General features: G+C 37.1%; 1 protein-coding gene across 3 annotated transcripts; it reads right to left on the bottom strand.

Annotated features, from left to right (window-relative positions):
* Positions 1-530: 530 nt before the first annotated feature.
* LOC135629689 (ubinuclein-1-like) lies at positions 531-22,034 on the bottom strand. Of its 3 annotated transcripts, none has more exons than XM_065137466.1 (13): positions 21,623-22,034; positions 20,702-20,785; positions 20,460-20,549; positions 19,118-19,194; positions 16,533-17,169; positions 14,904-15,003; positions 14,704-14,813; positions 6,290-6,376; positions 3,819-3,944; positions 3,554-3,691; positions 3,208-3,255; positions 2,688-2,789; positions 531-1,400 (listed from the first exon to the last, which is right to left on the bottom strand). In XM_065137466.1, exons 1-13 carry the CDS (start codon positions 21,902-21,904, stop codon positions 981-983), a joined length of 2,301 nt encoding a protein of 766 aa, XP_064993538.1. In that variant the 5' UTR covers positions 21,905-22,034; the 3' UTR covers positions 531-980. The 3 variants fall into 3 exon arrangements, with proteins under 3 accessions (XP_064993538.1, XP_064993540.1, XP_064993541.1); XM_065137468.1 differs by having other exon boundaries at positions 14,904-15,000; XM_065137469.1 differs by lacking the exon at positions 3,554-3,691.
* Between the last annotated feature and the right edge of the window lie 1,095 nt (positions 22,035-23,129).

Raw genomic sequence — 23,129 nt, 5'->3', positions numbered from 1 at the left:
TCTTCTTCCGAAAACAACTTGGATATACCTACTTCCAAAAAAACCTTACCTAATGAATTGAAGTATATATAAATGCACATTCTTAAGAGTTAATTATTGTAGATAATTCAAAAATAGCTAATTATTGTAGATAATTCAAAAGTGTTCAAACTCATTTTTCACTAAAATATATTTACACAAATACTACCTTTTTTTGGCCTCAAATTACTCTTAAATATATGATGATCTTCAAAATGACTCATATCTCAATTTACTCTTAAATGCATAAAGATGACTCATGAGTTTCAATAATATATAATTAAAGACCATTTGCTATTTATTCTCATATAATTTTTTTTATTAATTACTAAAAAAATTATCCAAATAAATCATGATCTTTCATTTTATTTTATATAAATCATGACCTTTTACGGCAATAAAAGAATAAAACAAAGAGACTTGGCAAAATAAATGTTACAAAACAAAGAAATACAAATAAAATGGATGTAGATACAATAAAACATTACTTAAGATATACAATAAAACGGATGTAGATAACTAAAGGGAATTTTCATTACTGCAATGCCAAATATCAACACTTTAATTACAACACCACGACCCCTTTTAAGTTAGATATGACAATTTGCTGACAGTTACACAGGAAAACCAGCTCCCATAGAGAGATAAGAACATGTACATGTTGCAGCTCATGAAAGCAAATGCTTATGAGGGGTAGCTACTTGTTGAATAACTGTTAAACGGAGGAAAAGGATGGCGCATCTATCAAAAGATGATCAAATTGTAATACACAAAGGGATTGGTTGGTGGGAAAGATTAAGAAGACTAGGATTCAGATTTAAGGTCATACAATAAAGAAACAGAAGAAATCAACTAAAACCTAAACTAGCATATTACTTTTGTAAGTGTAAGCTGCAACAAATCAGCTTGGCTCGTCAGAACCTGAAGCACTTAATAGTTCAACACCAGTTCACGCTGGTGACTCAGGCTTGTGTCATCCAGAAGCTTGGGAAATTTTGTTTCTCAGTGACAAGCTGAATAGGAACTCTCTGGGAATGAACCTGAGTTTCAGCCAACTCAGGTTCTAACTTTTTCAATTTCTTCATGGAAGCTTTGCTTGTGTCCTCAGAGTTTGTGCTCACTTTAACAGCTCTAACCTTGTTGGGCTTTTTTGATACATGGTGTCCAGAATTGGTAGGTGGGATACAATCCATTGATCGGCCTGTTGTAGCAGCAGTTCGATTGCAACCTAGCTTCTCCAAGGGAGCAAGAAACTGAGCAGTGGAATCAACGATTGGAACTGGCTTCTCTTGTCTGGCTTGTAATTGAGCAGCTGGATTAGTCTCAGCCACTCGCACTGTGGAAGCCAACTTTCTCCTCTTGATCCTCTCTTCATTGTGAACCTAAGCAAAGTAAATGAGAATGATATATTACATGCATATTCCAAAGCATCGAAACCACAATTGTAACAAAATCAGGATAAACATAAGCATCAACGAAAGTAGAGCTACAAGAGAGACCCTGCTTTGTGTCAATCCTCGTAACAAATTGGAAACCTCTGGAACTGAAATAAATTAGATGTCAGAATAACATTGCTAATTACTATAATATCCCAGGCTTAGGAAAGAGAGTTTTCATTACTTGTAACTTTACATTGGCAATTGTAACTTTTCATTTTTAAATGTGACTTCTGAAAATAAGATTAAAATTGTGCAGTGCCCCAGCAAAAATGTTCACAGATTAGTTCAAAAAAATTGGTGATTAACTTGGTACATATGTTTGACACCATAAAAAAAACCCAATTTCTTGTATCAGATTACACAATTAACTAATCATATGGAAAGGAATCTACAAGTTGTAAAATTCATTAGCAATTAACAAAATCTTTATCACACAATCGCTAGTCAAGAATGAGATTGGCAGCTCTATTGGCTAGCACCTTCTTACAATCACATCTATAAGAGCTCGACAAAAAGATTATTATCCATTACTTTGACCAGTATTTAGCAAGAAAAGGTATATGTTCAATTTAGTGCATGCTGCTGTTTCCAAGCAAAAGGAATCAGGAAAGTGATGCAATACTTTCCCGGGGAATGGAATTGCCCGGCACTAGTGGGAGCACTAAGTGGAATACACAAGCAAAATGAGAAACCAGAAGTTTACAATATACCTGGACCTAAATACCAAAGATATCAATTTTCATATTCCATAGTATTTATCAAGGCTTTAAGGATAGAACCCAAAAGAAGAAATTATCCATGTGAAAAGAAGCCCAGGCTGTTTCAAGACTATCAGATGATCAATCAAGTTTTAGTTGGCATTACTGACAACATTTATCATTCTCAAAACATAAATATCATTAATTTTATCAAGACCAAAATTTCAGATATATGATCTCACTCGCAACTTCCATAACAATTTAAAGCATGAGTTAGTGTTAAATGCTAATTACACAAGACAAAAATGTTGACATTTAAGATTTTACTGTGACAACATTTTAGTAAAACTAAATAAGAATGTCAAAGATTGAAAATTAAATGGAATCCAGAATCTAGATGATAGAGATGTGCAAATCATTACATATAAAGAAGCTTACACAGAGAACATGCTAATTAAATAACACATAAAGTTTAGCTCAATAAAAGAACTAGATGCATAAAGTCACATAGATACAACAGGGATATCAAGACCTTATTGTGACTATAAATTGCTCTTTTCCTTTCCTTTGATCTCTGAATGGCATCTTTAATTCCAACATCATCCATGTAACCACTGGGCCACAGTTCTGCAAGCTGGAATGTAGGAATAAACATGTAAATAAAAAAATAAAAAATAAAGTAGCTTAAAGATGAAAATAACCAAAAAAGAAAATGACATTATTAAACTTTACTTTCAATTGATGATTTGACCTATAGGCAAAATAAATGATAAACTAGCTGGCTCTCATTGACAGTAACCAACCGAAAACAGATGCACATACAGGAAGAAAATCAAACTCCTGAGTACAAAGAGAGACTGATAATCTGTATCAAGAGAAACTTTTCCAGTAAAATCAAAATTCTGATTAAACAGAAAATTCTTAAACATATGAAACAAATTTTATTGAAAGCTACAAAGTTTCTAAAAGTAGACTTTTACTAAAAATATATCAAGAAACAAAAAGTATAATAAAACATCAAATCAAGAGAAACCTTGAACTAGTAACACTACCTCTACATAGAGCTTCCTGCTTTGAGGGCCTTTGTCTTCATTCATTCCCTGAAACAGAGAACATAGATAAAGACATTTACCTAATACGTCTACATAAAATGTCTAGACTATATTGGGCTGTCAGCATTTAACTTCTGATCCGCAAAAGAAAATGATAAAGTATAAGACGAGACTCCAAAATTAAAAGCCAATTGTTTCTAACAATGCCTTAAGAAGATCCAGTTCTACAGAATATATCATCTCAAAATGCTCTCCTCAACCAAAATCCTCTCTTCCCATTGGAAAATAGGTTTCCAGATTTCATCTTGATACAAAATATCCTTGAGATATTAGTTACATTTGGTACCTCAACATAAAGATCATAGAGATCACAGATCTTGTCTTCTAGAGCAGAATCCATACTATATCTTCCTTTCAAAACTCTTTTTTCATCATTATTAATTTTCTGAAAATTATCAGCTGAACCATCTTGTAGCTCAGGTAACTGTCACAGAAAGACATCATAAGAAATGAAAAGGCAATAGCTGAAGTGGAGTTCTAAAAATAAACCAGATTCAATTAGCTTGTCAACCAGTCAATGAAATATGGTTCCATTAACATGATAAGCATACCTTGGACTTCAACTGAGAAACACGTGCTCTGATCATCTCAGTGACTGCCCCTTTTACTTGATGGAATCTATCAGCTTTCTGCTGTTTTGCTGAAAGACCTAATTCAACCATCACTCTCATATTTCTCTACAGCAAGAAATATCAACTATTAGACTGTAGGAAACAGAAATGGCAGAAACCTTAGAAGTAAACCAAAATACTACATACAATCAAGGCATGTTGTCTCGTGCACATATAGGTGGAACAGTATGTACCGATGTTCTTTTCTCCTAAATTCACCTTAAGAGTCTTTTTCTCCTAAATTCTCCATATATAAAGTATATTTAGATAAATATAAAGTATATCTAAGACATAAATGAAAAAGAAGTTTAGGTTATAAGGATGAAAAATTATCTAGGCTATTGTACATACTAATAACAATATATGATTAGTATATTTCACTAATAACAAGAGCATTCCACTCACTTCGGACCATTTCGGGCCATACATCAGACCATGCATACAACCATATAATATCCATCAACGACAAAGAAAAAGCCTGCACCATCTCCAGCTAAATCTTTGTGATGGCACAACAAAAATATAAAAGAAAAACTCCATAAATTATCTCATCAACATGATTATTTTTTTAAAAACAAGAGTACCTATTTTATCTTTTATTAATTATTACTATCAACAGCATTGCAACCAAATTAACTAGATCTACAAAATAAGTTGCCAAATAGATTTTGACCAAAACTCTTTATGCACTTTGTAAGATCACAATGTATATTAGAAGTATTTTGAAGCCTTTAACTAGATAAAGTGGACTGCTAACAGTAAAATCATAAAATAAAACGTAAAGTGACCAAAAACATTGAATTATTAATTTCTATTTTGACTAAGATTTCATTTCTAATAATTGTACAACAACATGCCAACAGCGATGCATTATTAGCTTTTGTTTGTCCCATGTGACAAATGTTTTGCTATTTCATTGATAAATGCAGAAGTTTTTGTTAAAAGAATTAAATCTATCTCGGATACTGATTTGCGAAACTGACCAGTACAATACAGGATGTCATCCAGTATCACCAGAAAAATAAAAATAAAAAATTTTATACCAACCAGTACTGGTCCTTGGTCAGACCAGAAAATACCGGTTGTATATAACGATCCAACAGTATTTAGTTCCTTGTATCTATTAGTTTGCGGCAGTAATTCTAATTATCCACAGGCTCGTAAACAAAGGAATGTTGAAAATTTGGAGTACCAATTTACACATTCTATGGTATTCAAATGATATAATATACAACCACTGTCATAATTCCCTTAGCAAATCTTTTCTTGCAGTAGAAAATCATCGCAGCATTTTCAATTTTTTAGCTTTTAAAGCAAACAAAAGGACTTCCAAGTAAAATTTTGTTGGCACATGTTGTTTTCAGATGCAGTAAGGAGACTTTTTCCTAATCCAAGTATGACAGAAACATTCCAATATCATGAGTGACTACTGTTAGATCACATTCATGTTTCACATCAGTCAATTCATGATTGTTCCATGCTGAAAGCTTGACTATCTTCAAGATGTTTCTAACAAGCATGTGTTAGTCATTTGTGATAGTTCACTTGAACCTACATGACACAGTAGAGAAGTAATTTGTAGAACAGAACTTTTCCCACATCCAAGACAATATATATTAAGGTAATATTAATCAAGGCTACAAATATGTTTCTTCTATGTTAGCGTTGAGGTTAGGTGTCTTCTCTTATGTGTACACTAAAGGTCTAACATTATGTTAAGGAGAAAATCCTTTGTAAACATCCAGCTTATCCTTTGAGTTTAGGGAATGATAATTAGTCCAACACGGAAATTTTGATAAAGCAATTTTCAATTTTGTAACTTATTTTATCCATGTAAAAAGAGTCTAAAAAAATTCCTGAAGATGAAAAATAGCATTTTTTTTTTCAACCAATTTTATCCCTTAGGAATTAGAACTTAATGACAGAAGTGGATTTGCTTGTCAAACTATCAAGACCAACTTTTCTCAAAAAGATGATCTCTATATTGGCCAAAGTGACAGCAATGATGTAAGCCTTCATTACTCGAGTGATCTTAAAGGAAAACAGGGCAAAGTGGGCTACGGAAGTTACTAATTCAACTGTGCCATGTGAGGCACCCCTAATTGGCAAACCCATTCATCTGGCTATGAATTAATGAGGAAAGAGATAATTGTGAGTATAAAACAACCAAACAAAATTCAGTTGCTTCTTGAAAGAATAACTACCCAAATGTTTGAATAAATATCAATAATATTATCAGCATAGATCTTTGTATGTACACTGTATGGGAAACCTATTAAATGATGCCATATTATCGCACAGAAAATGCAAGATGAAGTTTCATGACTAGCATAATCTAGATATAATAGATGAGCAAACTTTAGCTCCTGATAAACAGTCAAAAACAAGGCTTAGATTTTCTAAAATGTTACCTTTAATGTCCTGCGCTGTACTAGGTGACCTAGAATACCCATAAGCCGATCAACCAGCTCATCTTCAGAAATTTTACCTTGGCTTGCCTGCAATAACAATAGGCGTTATTTGCTTTTATGTTGCCAAAAATTCAATAGGCAAAGCTAAGTGTTTGTCAAATCATAACTAGGAGACAAGAAATCTCTAAATCCTAGCCAAAATACATTTGGTAGAAGCTATTTTTGTACAGATTGAAGGTACAATCGAAAACATACTTTATGGGGAGTGCATAAGGGAAGAGCAAAAAAATCAAGTATTCGAATGCAGGTCAGTGTTCTACAGCGTCATAATTGATACACTAAAAAGTAAGAGGTTTGACTAATAAGTTATATTTACCCGTTCTATCACGGACAAAGCTGCAAACAGGTGTTTGATGTAATGCTCATGCATGTCTGTATCTTTCGGTTTTGTTCATACTTTGCATAGCATGTAGTGGGCTTGCAGTAGACTTGGCAACCCCAGTTTAGTTGGCTTTTATGGTTGTTTCAAGTTTGTAAATGTAGGTTATGTGCAATCATCGCGCAAAGGCAAAACTGCCCAGAAACAAAACATCCAGGCAGCCATTTTGGGTTTCTAGCTACGTAGAGTGGTACAGAGTGTCAGTCAGTACAGCACCCAATAGGTATCCTAGTGGCACTTGGCTGGATGAGCCTTTGGGATAGTGTATAGGGCTGGTTCGCTGCGTTGTTCTGCAATAGTGTCATGTGGGCACTTGCGCAGACTTTGGGCCGCAGCGAACCACCTTGGACCCTTTGTCGCGAGACCGTTCAGAGCTTGTGAAGTCCATATTTGTAATTTGCATTGTCTATCAAGTGTTTGCTAAAATGGTTGCTTGCAGATCCCGAGTTAAATGCTTTCTCTAACCCATCTTCTCTTTTGCAGGTCCTCAAGGGACCTTAAGAGATTTCAGGGATTTTAACCCTTTGTGGACGGACACGCAAAGATGCTACACGACAGTGATTTAAATTAACGCGCGGGCGCTTGCCTAAACGCTCGGGTGACACGAGGCGAGGCCCAAGCGCCTCGTGTGCGCACTAGGCGACGCGCTTCAATGAGGCGCCGCCTGGGCGCTCGCCCAAACATAGGCGTTGGGCACTTTGAGCGAGCACCCAATTCAATTAAGCAAACCGAATCGGTTTAAGGTTGGTTCAATTCGTAGTTTCTTACCTCAAAAGTCATGCTTCATGCTCGTGCGACCCCGAGGAACCCTAGCGTTGCTTCTACCTCCGCCGCAGACGTAGCGAACCAAGCCTTCCTCTATTGTCGACGAACGAGTTTGACGGCCCTAGTAGCTTCCTTCCGCTTTCGCTTCCTTCCACTGTCGAGGGAGAGGACCGCAGGTTCCTCCACCACCAACAGATGTCGTCTGAAGCTTTTATCGCTTGCGCTGCTGTTGTCTGCAACTTCCGCCATTGGCGCCGCTACTGTCCGCAACTTTCGCCGTAGCTGCTACTACTGTCCACAGCTTTCGACGCTGTCACTGCTACTGTCTGCAGCTTCCCTCGTTGCCGCTGCTACTGTCCACAGCTTCCGTCGTTGCTATTGTTGTTGTTGTTGTTCACAACGCTATCGTAACTATCTTAAACTAATCCTCCGCTGCTGCTGCTATCTCCCTTTGTTACTATTAACATTTTTTTCTCCCCCCTCTAACTTTAAGTAATATCCTGTTAACAGTATATTTTTAATTTAATATCATATTTTAATTTAAATAATTATATTTTTTAATTATATTATATATTTTTTATATTTTAATATTTTAGAGAATTTTTTCCCTCTAACTTAAGTAATATACTGTTAATAGTATATTTTTAATTTAATAATTTTTTATTTAAATAATTATATTTTTAATTATATTATATATTTTTTATTATTTAATATTTTAGAGTGCCTGGCTTTGCTCGAGCAAGCGTCTATACAAGCAACTAACGCCTCGAGCATTTTGAGACCTTGGTGCCTACCGCTTTTTTAAATCACTATCACACGACTTACGTAAAACTAGCTAAGTTCATGATAGATGGTATCAGAGTAGGACAAGCATATTTAGAAACACTTGGCATGCAAACATGAGGGACCTAACGGGGCTACATTGAGGGCAACTAGTACATGCGATCATTTAGGGGAAATGAGCGTTGAGGTGTAAGGAAAGGAGTCGCTCAGAGGAGCCGACATCTAAGATTGGCATTCAGAGGAATGACCAACCTTTCGCGCGAGAGACACCACGAGGACAATCGAGCTAGAAAGAGCGCGTAGCGCACAAAGGTTGGGATGGCTGAGTTCGAGCTATGGCTCAACGTTAGCAACTAAACTTGACGGTGCTCAAGGCCAGCAAGGTGCTTGGCAAAGGATGAGACTGTGCAAGATGGGATGGGTTGCTCAATGATCGAAAGAATTATGCAAAGCTCACAAAGGTGAGGGAATTGCTAACTTGAAAATTTTAGTACTCATGCAAAGGCTTGTATGCGGACAATAGATTATCTATGGTCATCCTAAGGCGACCAAAACTCGACGCTATGGAGCATTGAAACTCTCTTCGGCATGGGAAGGATACGTCCGTAGGAGGCTGAAGTGTGCAACAAGTTCAGCATGTTGCTAGGCATTAAGGGTTGCAACGGAGGTTGTATTGGCGGAGAGTCGTAATTTAGCAAGTGCGTTCATAGGGGTAGAACAATGAACAACTTGTTCAGCAAAGCGGAGTAGTTTAAGGGGATAGTAGTCTTTGAAACTTCTAGAGGAAATAATGCAAAGAGAAAAGTTGTCTCAACGGAACAGATATCCAAGAGAGATAAATCTCGGTTCTCCAAAGGGAGAATCATATGCAACGGATCGCACATGTTGAGAAATACCTCAAGATAGTAACTCCAAAAAGCTTAACGAACTGAGCAAGTGGCAATGAGTCATCGTATGATCTCACATGAGGTAATGCGTTAGTGGATGCATTGTGAGATCAAGTGGGGCACCGACCCAAGGCAACACCAAACAAAGACACACTTGGAGCCAATGTGGAAATCGGACTCAACGGAGGGCTAACCCGTAGAATGATGGATGGGAGAGCCACCATCATCTCAATGCAAACCAAGGGACGAAGCAACTTAGGTGGCACTTGATAAAGTGCCAAAGTCGCATGAAGGGAGTCGACATAGAAGACGAAACATGGAACAGAGGCACGAAGCTTTCCTTGGACAAAGGTCAAAGACATGAACTCTTACAGAGGCAAGAGCAGGATCATGTCGTTCCATAGGTCCCTCATTCTAATAGAGTGGACTCATCCTGCATGGTGCCAAAGATAAAAAGAGCTTCGAGACACATGCACCTCATCTCGACAAAGCATTTGACGAAGGAACTAAGGCAGCTCAACTTACAGAGGCAAAGTTAGGGTCAGAAGGCCTTGGCACGAGGCAAGAGGACACAAAGGCGGGTACTTTTGAAGAATATGCCACAGTGCTACCATTCGAGTTGTCATGATGGAAACAATGCACAGCGGAGAGTGTGCTAGGGGAACAGAGGCCTAGGATCCAAACAATGGCGCACCAATTTCAACGAAGTCAGTGGACTTCGAGAGCTGCTGGGTGACGGTCTATCCTAGAGCTATGCTTTGTCCGGGTGTAACCCAAGAGCGGGTGGACGAAGGTTCGTTGCTATAGGAGCGAATACAATCAAAGATGACGGAGGCCCTGCAATATGTTGTCAGAGGCTACACATGGAGAGATGGTAGTCCGAATTCATCCCACAAAGATCATAATATAATGGAGATGTCACCAAGAGGCAACACATAGTGCAACGAATCGTGGTAGAACAGTTCGAGACAATACGAGACACAAGATAAGTCCCATGAGGGATTTGGTCATACGAAGGTATGATTAAAAGTTATTGGGAGCTCCACTTCGATGAACAATATGACGACAAGAAAGGCTATGGATTCAAGGAGTGAATGTCATGATACTGTAGAGGCGGTTCTTCCGTGCGTTGATCGAATTTTGCATCGGATGAAAGCCTTGGTCATCAGCATATAGGGGCTATATACCACCGAGGGAGAATTTCGAGTGCAAGTTCTAGTGAGTCCCATAGGGGGGATTAATCATATAGAGGTATGATCAAAGCGGTTAAAGAGTTAGACTACTCCAAGGTTCATATTCTCTTAAGGAAGCCCGGCAAGTCAAAGGACAAAGACGAGTAAACGAACATTGCTACCAATAAAGCTAGGGAGAACAGAATCGACGCGAGCCCTGCAACATAATGGCCGAAACCATACATAGGATGATAGGAATTGCAATCTATCTTTCCATCAACCAAGGGAAACTGCTGAAAGAACATAAATGTGTTGAAGCAAGTGGTTGAAAAGGGCGAGGAAGCGACGACGAGTCCAGAGGGACTCAGCTACTCAAAACTGAGAGTTGGCTAGAATAGAGATGAACTCGGAAAAGTGTCACGATGTTGTAAAGGCAGATCTACCGATCGCGAAGAAAAGAACACAGGTGTGAGGCAACGGATAGTAGGGCCATGGGCATTATAGTGCCATGGTACCACAAAGGTGGGACTTTCGTGGAGTCATTAATCCCTTGCTCATATGAAGGGAGAGTGTTTGGTCACAAAAGGGACCAAGGAGGTAAAGAATGTCGATGCAAACTCTAAGCACCGAAGCAAAGCTAAAGGATAGAGGCCTGGGAACTTCGTAAGACCAGTGTCAACAGGCTTCTCATCAAAATACTCGAAAATGGAGGACTTTAGGTCGACGCAGGAATGCTTGACTAAAGGATGAAGTAAGCAGTACATGGTGTTGTATCTTTTATACTCAAAAGAGTAGGCGACAAAAAGTAATGAAGATGATGGTATAATCCTATATACGACCAAAACTATTAGAGGCTTGCTCCAAGTTGGAGTGAAATTTTGTTCTTTTCGGGCAAAACTTCTTGCATTCCAGAAGTTCGATAGCAATGAGAAGGCGAATCGCAGTAGCTAACTCAACATTAGGAGTGCAAACATTTCGAGTGCTTCAGAAATGCAAGAAAAGAGTAGACAAAGGCTAGTAACCAACTCAATGCATAGAATACAACCCTCAAGGAGGCAAGCAAAGTCGAGTAACCTTTGCCTTCTCAACTCTTGAGAGAATGGGCGAAACTAAGTAACCCATTTCTCTTATTTACCCAATAGAGAAGCTCTACACAGGTTCAAAAACCCTTCAAAAAACTTAGTAGAAGACAACAGTTGTTAAATCCTCATCAATAGTGATCGGTTCTATCGAAAGTAGATTGTCCGCTTCATTTCCCAACAGAATGTCAATCGAAAGCGGAAGTGGTGCAAACCTACTTGGAGGCGATAACTAAACAGAAGAAGATTCGATGGGCAAATTTTATGAAGGAAAGACCCCAAAAACTCCAAAGTTTACGAGGCAATGCTCATTAAAGCTCTAATAAGCATTCACATAGTTCAAGCAACATGAGACGTTTGAAATATTGGCGCATAACAGGAAAAGTCGTTTACTTCATCTAAAGGATCCGCACGAACCAACAAGGATCAGCACAACTCGGTCGACCCCACACTAGAGTCAAAGCATTGGAAAGTTAAAGCAACGTAACGGATCAAAGCTCAACTACTCATCAACAATAATGGAGTGTAGCGAGAAGATGCAGCATCCGCAAAGGCTTCAACGAGGATGTCGAAGGAATAAATTGGGGAGAATGTCACAGATAAAGTTATAAATAGGGTGTTTGATGTGATACTCATGTATGTCCATATCTTTCGGTTTTGTTCATGTTTGGTTGGCTTTTATAGTCGTTTCAAGCTTGTAAATGCAGGTTGTGTGCAGTCATCATGCAGAGGCAAAACTACCTAGAAACAAGCCATCCAGACAGTCATCTCGAGGGTTTTCTAGCTCCGTAAAGTGGTGCGGAGTGTCAGCCAATACAGCACCCAGGTGCTACTCGGGTGGCACATGACTGGATGGGCCTTTGGGATAGTGTCTAGAGCTAGTTCGCTGCGTTGTTCTGCAATAGTGTCATGTGGGCACTTACGGGGACTTTGGGCTGTGGCGAACCACCTTAGACCCTTTGTCGCATAACCGTTCAGAGCTTGCGAAGTCCATGTTTGTAATTTGCATTATCTATCAAATGTTTACTGAAATGGTTACTTGTGACTCTCGAGTTAAACACTTTCTCTAACTCGTCTTCTCTTTTATTAAGTCCTTAAAGAACCATAAGAGATTTTCAGGAGGCTGACCCTTTACAGACGACCACTCAAAAGTAATAATCTGACCGCCAATCTGTACACAAACCAGCCCAAACTGAGAAATCTAGTGGTTCAAATATTATATATATATATATATATATATATATATATATATATATATATATATATATATATATATATATATATATATATATATATATATATATATATAAACAGTTTTACCCCCTTTTAGTTATAGTTCCACAACCCCTCATGCTCATGAGCCACACGAGTTGCATGGCCACTGCTTGTCACTCTCATAGCCGCAACTCGTTGCTCGCACAACCATCGCTCGCATGGCAAACGCTCGCCACTCGTGGCTCACCATCCCTCCTCTCCTTGTCTTGTTTTTTTTCCTTCTTCCTTCTCCTTATCCTCATCCTCATCCTCAGCCATCCTCCTCTTCCTTCTTCCACGTTCCTCTTCTTCATCCTTCTTCCTCTTTTCCTAGTTCTTCTTCCTTCCCTCAACCTCCCCCAAAGGTTCACGACATGTCCCGATGCACTGACATATGGTATGTTAAAATGGACCAAACCCATACCAGTCCGGACATGGACTAGGGGATCGCCACAAGTGAAGGTGCAGACCTTGCAAAAAACAGAACATAAAAAATAGAAGGATGCAATTAGGTCGATTGTGCCTAAAACCCATCATCAAATCGCCAAAGATTGTAATCGTATTTTGACTATTTATTTCTTATAAATCTCTCAAAAATTAATGCAAGAATGCCTGAAATTATTCTCAATTTCATTATAAGGGAAGTCAAGGACAATGACGAAAAAGCAGGAAAAACCTAGTGAGAAACAGAAGTGTGGTATAGAGCAGATTTGGAGATCTTGCAATGTGAGACCTAGAAATTGATGCAATTTCATCTTAAATCTTTTTTTCTTATATATTTATGGGTAAGATCCAAGAGCATTCTGGTGCCATTTTCATAGCCTCATAAACTTAATTTTCACTTCTTAGTTTCTCCATCAACTATATAACATTTTTTATTATACTTGAATTGCTTTTCTTCAGATGGATCAATAATAGTTGAAAGCTTCTACTTTAATAACTCAACCGAACCTCAATGAACAAATGTAAGCCAGTCTTATTTGACTACTTTTACCCATGGAATGCGAATTCGGCCAGTTCGGTACAGTATGGCCAGTACGATCTTTGTGAATCAAGTCCTCATTTTGGTAGGAATATGAATTTGGGGATCTGGTTATAATTTGACAACTTCTTCATAGGAAAATAGCCCCAAAGCAATAATCTCACAATCTGGCATGGTAGCATGCTTGTCACTTGGGGAAATGCCATCATTGGCAATGCATCCATTACAATTATATCAATAGGAGTGGAGGATTAATCCATTTGAAGCAACATGTAGCCAATGGATCTCCCAATGTTGCAAAATGCATATAAGTTTCTCAAAAGATAAGAAGGGCCCTCCAAGAAGAACATGATACCTGAAAAGCATTGCAGCTGAAGGGGAAGGCCAACTGGAGGGATTTGGTAAGTGTTCTACAAAGCCACAAGTCTATGATGAGAACAAGGTCACAACAATGATGTTGACCCAGACCTCACAGCTCTCATACAGGCTTCCTTGGAGTACCAACACAAATGAGGAAGCAATGAGACATCAGTCGGGGGGACTCACAGTATGGCAGTGGTAGCAGTAGTGGTAGCGTATTGAGTCAATCCAACGGATCATCTATAGTGATAACCACATTTCAACTGGTGCACCAGGATTGGGTAGGAGTTCTAGCATAATTTGAACCAGACTGCCTGAAATGGTGGCGGACTGCATCTCGGTTGGCAGTCGGAATGATAGATACCGATTGAACCATACCGACTACTACGACTGGTTTTGCATTCCCATTTGATAAACCACTCTTAAGTCATAACATGAATTATGCTTTTCAAGTTCAACGCAAAGATTTCTTAGAAAGTCCTGTTATTCTAACAAGTAAAGGCTACTAACTCCAGGTGCCTTGCAGAAGACTGAAGTATATCAAACTGTTGGAAAATATTTCAGTAGTAAGTGTAGGCATCAAAGTACGAAACATGAAGTCATAGGTTTTGAGTACACAGCCCGATGATAGCTGTGCAGATCATTAGGTCAATCACTAAGCAGCAATAAAAAATAAGGGTTACTCAGTAATACCGATAATCTTGCAACTTTAGCAAGCTTCTGCTTTACTTCCTTCGGAAGTCTCCTCTTAATGCCTTGAAATGCCAGATCCACCTCCTGAACATCAAGACTTGGTGGTCTACCTATAAAGATAATTTCAAATTAATAACTAATTACAAATAAGGAAAATTCTTGTTAACAACAAAGCAAAATGATATTCTCAGAGACATAACACTCAGCCACTATCTTTTCGAGGTCATAGATGGCTCGTTCAAGTGTGGTCCCTTTAGGCCTAACAGAGGAACTTCCTTTCGCCCTTGTGGACAGATGCTGCTGCAGTAGATAAGATCAAATAGCAACATAAAATCGTTGAACATAGCACATAGAGAAGAACATTGTCATTCTTAGATGATGAATAACAGGAACTATATCCAACTGAAGGGTCAAGAAACAAAAGAAACCACTTGCTTCTATTTATCATAATAATAAATTGCTCCAGCCTCCATCCAAAGTTCCAAACTGTACCCAAACAATGATAGAAGATAACTACATAGGCAGTCATGTAAGAATTAATTCACTTGTTCCAAAGGACAGAGCCAAAGAGCTAATAGGAGCATCATAATTTATCACAGTTGCTAGTGTGTGCAAAATATTAATCTTTCAGGAATTCTATTGGGGGGAGGGGGTTGTCATTACAGGTTGCCCATGTTGATAAAGATAAATGTCCCTGAAGACATAGAATAATATATGGGTCAACTTTTGGCAGCAGCTACAAGCATGCCAACATCTTATATTAGTTCCTTTCAAATTCTTACCCTTTTGGGTGGGGGGAAACATGAAAGATTTAGCCCATTTAGATATTAATAAGATCCATAATTCTTCCCCTAACTGACTGACTCACTATAAGTTACAGCAAACAGGGACATTGTAGAATTCTTGCTCCAGTAATGAATATATTCTGACAAGAGAACAATAAATAGTCATTCAATTTATAACTACTTCACGGTCAATGTTGACTAGTCAGATCAAAGCTAAGAAAAGCACATAACACAAGTATAAGACTAGAGATAGGACTTCATTGGTCTTGTAAAGAAAGAAAATGGCATTCAAAGAACCACAGCAATCCTTCCAAGAGCAGTTTTCTTCATGTGCATGATCTTGAGTGGAGATATGCAGGTACCAAAACATGCCTCTTTAAATACATACATTATTAGATTCAAGAGTTATTATTTTCTTTGTGAAAAGAGGAAAATGGAAGAAAATGTAGATAGGAGGATTAGCTCTTTATACAAAGAAGCAGGTCACAGTGAAGGTAGATGAGTAACCTAAAGGCTGCAAATTTATCTATTTGTTTCAGTTTATTTCATGATCCTATCAACAACTCCAAACAAAAGGAAGAAATAGGAATTTTCATTTCAAACCATCCATTGTGGATTTGTACCATTACTACGGATACTGATTTTAGTAATTTTTTAGTTGTCAAAAGACTAAAAACATCTGTTCACAGCCATATATATTTAGAAAGATAATCATAACATATAATAATATTACTAGTTTAGAATTACTGTGAGGTCATTTACTTCATGTACATCATAATATCTGCAGCTATCAGCAATTAACAGGATTGTAAAATTGATATTATAAAGATATTATCACATATGAAGTATTTTATAGACAACAGATCAGTTTAACTAGAATTTAAAAATTCAGATTGACACCAAATAGAGTTCCTTAACTAATAAAAAATTAAAACACTTAAAACTAATACAAAGCAAGTTTAAAAGAAGTAATTTCTTAACATAAAGTGTATAACAAACATAATACGTAACAACTCAAAAGTACTTGTAAAGAAGAAAACTCACTGCTTCATGCATAGGATGGGCACTCCCAGGAGAATTCATAGCAAGAAAATCACTGGAGCCATATCTCTCCTTACTTCGAATTGTAGCATATACTTCTCCAGCATCACTATGTAGCGATTTTTTTGACTGAAATTCCATGTGACCTTCATTGCAGGATACTTGGTACAAGGGACCAAATGAATCACTTGCTCTTGACCTGTGGCCAGTATTTTTTAAAGCAAGTACTACATCTTTATGCTTATCAAGACACTTTAGTTCCAAAGGTCGCAAAAAACCATCCTTATATGGCACTCTCGTGATTGATTGCAAGGAATCAGATACCTTGGTTGATTGTTTTTCTGATTTGATGGTGAAATCAGAAGATTTACGTTTGTAGGCTGTTGTAGTGCCTTTTGATTTATATTTTATATGTCTGCCTTCTTCACTGTAATGTTCACCAACACCATATGTTGCATAAATTTTTCCAGGCTTTGGTTTCCTTCCTACCTCTGGTGCATTCCTAGCAGCACCCTTGATGTGCATATTGCCAACATTTACAGGGCCACTGGGAACAAGGACATTACCATCACCATGCAGATTTGTGGAGTCATTTCTTCTTCTTTTGCTTGGTGCCTCCTTAAGTGACGTGCTAGGCTCACTATTACATGGAAGATCAAATAGAACACTTAGAATTGTTGTTTGATTGTTTACAAACAAAATTTCACTAGATGATACTGTCACAGGGACAGAGTGAACGGTCAAAAAGTACACGCAGTTCTAAAATCTTGTCTGAAGGAAAAAAAAAATCATAGGTGAGACCACAAGTAAACACATGGTTAACGTGAATTTCTATTTTAAAACAATACAGAGAGATAAAACAAAAAAAGCTAATGGCCACTGAAGCTAGAAAAAATCAAACAAACCAGAATATCTTGGCAAGAATACAACTATATTAAATACGTTGGACTTTCTTGATGTCCAAGTACCACACTTTTTTAGGGCAGCCTCCCTCACATGTTTACACATGATATCCGACCAATGGTACCAACAGAATGAAGTATAATTGATGCTTCTCCCAGCACAATCACTAGTGGTGTACTGCCAAGAAAAAGTAATTCCAAAAGAAGACAAAGAAAATAGAAGAGAAACTCTGCTCCAGTAATTGATGTTTCCATATTAGATAAAATTTACCATCTACAAATTGTTTTAAACCAAACCACCAATTTACTAAAATGTCCTCAATATGCAGAAGATCAAGGCAAAACATACATAATACAGATGTATATGTGGGCAATTGGTACACATGAAGTAAATATTAAAATATCAAAAAGTTATATATACAATCAAATGTAAGAAAAACACTGCAAAGAGATCAAGTGAAAAGATATAATATATGTGCAAAGGCGTATATAATCAAATTATTAAATGTTATCAAAACAATATAACAGTAGACAATAACATATTTCTTGCTTATGAGAACTGCACATGCAACCACATGACTATTCATGGGTGTGAACATAGCTACATATACATGTCTAGGTAGACCATATATGCAATCACTGCAGTCAGTCAAGCTACATAACCCAAAGAAATATGGTGATATAACATCATAGATCACATTTTGGAATATCCGCAACCACCATCAATGGAGCACTCCCAATATGCAAAACTATTACATGCTACTTAAATTCATTCTCTAGAAAGAATAGCTCAATGAACAAGGCTGTTGCCAATGCAAGGTTCAAGCAGAGTTCAGATTGTTATGTACTGACTGGTTTACCTGTTTGATCATGTATCAACATTGGATCATATGGCTTGGGTATTCAGTTTTTATTATAATTTCAAATATATCAGCTGGTGCAAATCAACATATCACCGAGTATGGAACTGCATACCAATCCAACAGAGGTAGGCTAAAATTAAATATTATGATGTGCACAATCCAACAGCCCTTGCAAGAAAAAGGCACATTTTTTTAACTGGAACCTAGCTTACCTAAATCATAAAAGGCCAAACTTACCAAAAACCAAGGCTGTGTTAATAGGCACCTCCAGTACCCAAATTCAGTTAGCTCATGTCTATGTCAATAGCAAATCAATTAAGAAATGAAAGACAAAGCTTTAGCAAGAGCCTTTTGGTTAGGAACTACTTTGGAAAAAAAGAACCCATAAAAAAGGAGTAAATCATACCATTCCCCTCATCAAACTCTTAAGTGTTGTTATGGATTATACATTATCCTTAAATTATCGTCAAAGACAATGACAATGTCAATGAAAAAAGAAATAAAATGAAACAATGAAAGAAACTAGTCAACGTGGCAAATGCCATAATTTTTAGCATGGCACATTCTGACTTTGTCAATCAGCATTGTTATCCTTGCTATAAAACGGAGTTGAGAAAAATGGCTCTGAAAATATGAAGACAACATTCTAGTGAAAAAAGGAAAAAAAAGCATATACAAACACAAGAAAACCTACCAATAGAAAGATTGATCTAAAAGTAGAAAACAAATAAAAAGCTTTGCATTAATCAACTAACCAAAAGAGTGATTGGCTTAGAGAAATATGAAGGCGATCGTAAAATTGAACCATGTGGAGAAAACTTACATCTGCTCTAACTTTCCTTTGTTGACAAAATACCCATTGTGCTTGGTTGACATTTTGTCCACTTGAAAATATTCATCCTGCAAAATAGTATTACCCATAAAATTAAATGTTAAAGAAGTAAAGGTGGCAAAAATAAAAAATTAAGTCATGTGATCCATAATAAACAATAAATCGTTCATTCACAGTTGTTTTGCTATATTAGATCCATTTGGTGAAGTCACCAATCACCCAGACGCTCGTCTAGGTGCCCAAGCGATGCAAGGTGAGGCCCGAGCGCCCGATAGATGGGTCAGGCGAGCAACTTTGATCGAGCGCAACCTAGGTGCTTGCCTAGGCCCAAGTGATTGGCAGGCCAGGCACCCTCTTGATTCAAATCAAGCTAGGTCGAGTCAATTGTCAGTCATCTGGTTAGATTGAACTATATGAAATAGTGTCAACACCATGGCCCCCTCCCCCCCCCCCTCTTCCAACGCACCCGAGCCCTAATCGTAGCATGTCTTCTTATCCAGGAAATCCAGTGTTTTCTTCGGCAAACCATGGTTGTGAATGGCGGTAGCAGTGGCAGCATCTTTCTCCAGCGAGCACTTCCTTCACCATTGCATTCTCCCTTCTCTTCCCTCCTCCCTCTTCCCCTCCTTCATCGCAGCTTCTCACACTATCGAAAGAAAACTGTGAAACTCAGCTCTAAACTACCAAAATTGGAATAGAGAGATCAGGCCACAAGAGAAAGTGTTTCCATGAAGATACATGTGGAACTGATCTCAGAATCTCTTAAAACATACAACCTCCAAACAGAACTAACCTGCTAAACAATGAAAATGTACATAACTTACCAGAAGAATCAGAATTTTCACAACATTTTTTAATTTTTGAGTTACTCAAGAAAATTTTAGAAACATTGGAGAAGCAAATTTCTCTTTTCTATGTCCAGAGTAGAGGTGCTTCTTGATAGGACAGATTCAGCATAGTGAAGAACAAATCTGATATATTTGACTTTCCAGCTACTCTAGTGTAGAGAGATCATAGCCACAAAAAGAAACCTGTCCAGGTAATTTGGAGCCTCTTTATCCTTGTCACTCCTCACAGTCCCAGCTTCAATAGCATTTAAGTTAAACTTGAAAAAGATTAATTATTCAAAGCATTCATAAGATACTGCTTTTTTTCCAAAAATTTAGCAAGCACTTTCATTAGAAAACAGCAAATAAAAAAGTTCATTAGTGTAATATAGCAATGGTTCAAAGATCATTGGATTTAAAAAATAAGTCAGGAGTTTCAGCAATCAATAGCTTATAGAATCTGACCATATGCCAATAATATTTATACGTAGGTAAACAGCACTAACCAACTCAGTATCATCTATAAAAGAATCCTCGGTGTCATATTGATCGTCACATGGGATATCATCAAGTTCTTCATCACTGCTTTGTTTGCCCTGAATCAAAGAACTTTCAAGATTAGCTCCTGTATCAAAGAACTTTAAAGATTAGCTAAATCACCAAATCACAAACCAACAAGATTTATATTCAAAATAACAATAATCTTTTCATAAACCATTTGACCAAAAAAGCACTTCATAGTTCATACCACGTACAGGCGTTCAATCTTCTCAATAACTGCACTAAAACGATTTGTAGGTGGAACTGCATCTTCTAATTCATTTGCTGCAGGCTGAACTCAACAATTAGACAAATTTAAAAAGAATTCTCAAGGATGATAGCAAATACACAATAACATTATAAAACATGGGTCATCAATTTTCTCATATTTGGTACATTGCTATGTCTATGTTCATGCATATAGATAAGAGGAAATGTAATAGGGAGATATAAAAAGCTCAATGAAGAAATATGGCTTTTGCATGGTTGCACATAAGTAGTTCAGCCCGCAAAAAAAAAAACCATAACTCTCCTAAGACAATTAAATTCTTCAATGTGCATGGACACAAGATTTACATATTAAAAATTTGAAAAATAATAACTAAACTGAATAGGTAACAGATGACTTTAGATAATTCAGATACATTAGTTAATTGCAATATGAGTGTCAACACTGGAATGCTCATAATAACAGCATCAAACATTCAACTACAGGTATTGGTGCTTTGCTGAAACTTAATTACTATCGGCATAGTCATATATTCGGTCATTCTTCTTTTAGCAGTGAACTAGTGCAATCATTGTCGTATTCAAGAGCCGATGACAACTAATTAATATGTTAACAATGTGACATTCACTAGTAATTGAGCATCTAGAAGCTGAAGAACAAAGAAATGCATATAGCAATTAAGCGTATTGACCAGTCAGAAAATAAAGTGTATGCCATCGATGTCAGGTAGCACATTACAAACACTTTGAGCATGACTATAACCTAATCAACAAATATTTTACACACTCAAATGGCAGAGGAGGAAGCAACATTTAAATCAGCAAAACCCTAGAATTTGCAGGAACAAACAAACAAGAAGCCAATAATAATAATAAATTCTCGAAGGCAGGGAAACCCTACCGGACCACCAGCTTGGGCGAGGGAATCAAGAAGTGGGTCAGCCGCTAAAGCATTGGGAGGGAATCCACCCCCGCACCCTTTACTGGACTCCTTAAGCAGCCGCTTCCAGGAAACGATGGTGGTCTCCCCGGGCTTGAGATCCACCGAGAACCGCACCCTCTGGCCGCCGCCTACGGGAGGCAGCAGCTCCTCCTTCGGGGGCGCGGCGGCAGCGAAAGACGAAGCTGAGACAGAGGAGAGGGATAAGGAGGCCCTAACGTGGGCCCCTTTCTGGTCATCCATGGTGGGTGGGGATCCTAATGCAAAGAAGATGAGAGACTTTTAGGGTTAGAAGTATGGGGGGAGAGATCGATCGGACCGATCGCTTTGGCTCGCGAGGGAAGGCGCGGTATTGTCCCAATGTCAAGGTCTTAATCGGACAAAGATACGCCGTCGTTTCAAGCCGCCTCCTTATTTTAAATTCGATCATATTTGGACTCTCCCCCCGTATTAAGTGATAAAGTATAGGATTATCTCATTAATTACCTTTAGTATTTCGATCTATATATATTTTAAAAAAATTATATTAATATTTTTTAATTATAAAAATAAAATATCTAAGCTTATTTATCTTAATTCTATCGATTTTATCAATGAAAATATAAAAATAAAAATAAAAAATTAATTTTAACATTCTAATTGATGATAACGGATGACGTTGGTAGTTGGGACAACGATGACGTTGTAAGTCATGGGTAGGTGTTGTAGATGAGAAAAGCGACGACGAGATATAAGAATCACTTTATATCTGCATCGATATTGATGTAGTTGTCGAGCGACTATTTCGTCGCTCAACATTTATATTGGTATTAATGTAGTTTTCAAGCAATGAAAGAATTACTAGGCATTTGCATTGATAGCCATTTTATCACTCAACAACCATTCGTTGATATTAACACAGTTGTGAAACGACCCTCATCTCTCATTATTGCTCTCCTAATACACAATAACCATTCATGGCCTCCGATGATATTATCATATATCATCATCAATTAGAATATTAAATTTTAGTTTTTATTATTTATTTTCATATTTTTGTTAGTAAAGCCAACGACGTTAAGATAAATGGATATAGATGTTTTATTTTCATAATTAAAAAAATTATATTAATTTTTTAAAATATAGGGACTGAGATGCTAAAGATAACTAACTATATATGTAATATGTAATTAGCCCTAAGTAAACTATATATATATATATATATATATATATATATATATATATATATATATATATATATATATATATATATATATATATAGTATGAAAAAGTAAAAAAAGCATAAACCATCATGAAAAGGTTGCTAATGTCTGATGTAGATCTAAATTATAGTGGATTATAACTGTTAAATTAAAAGAATACGATAGTTGATTTACAAAAAAATTATAATAAAGATGCTATTTGTGAATTTTATATTTTTAAAAAATAGTACAAAAAATCCTTGGAGAGCCAAGGAATAATTGCATA

Source organism: Musa acuminata, chromosome BXJ3-1 (assembly GCF_036884655.1).
Source record: "Musa acuminata AAA Group cultivar baxijiao chromosome BXJ3-1, Cavendish_Baxijiao_AAA, whole genome shotgun sequence".
Classification (NCBI taxonomy): domain Eukaryota; kingdom Viridiplantae; phylum Streptophyta; class Magnoliopsida; order Zingiberales; family Musaceae; genus Musa; species Musa acuminata.
The sequence above is the reverse complement of the archived record's forward strand: the minus strand, read 5'-3'. Positions and strand labels throughout refer to the sequence as shown.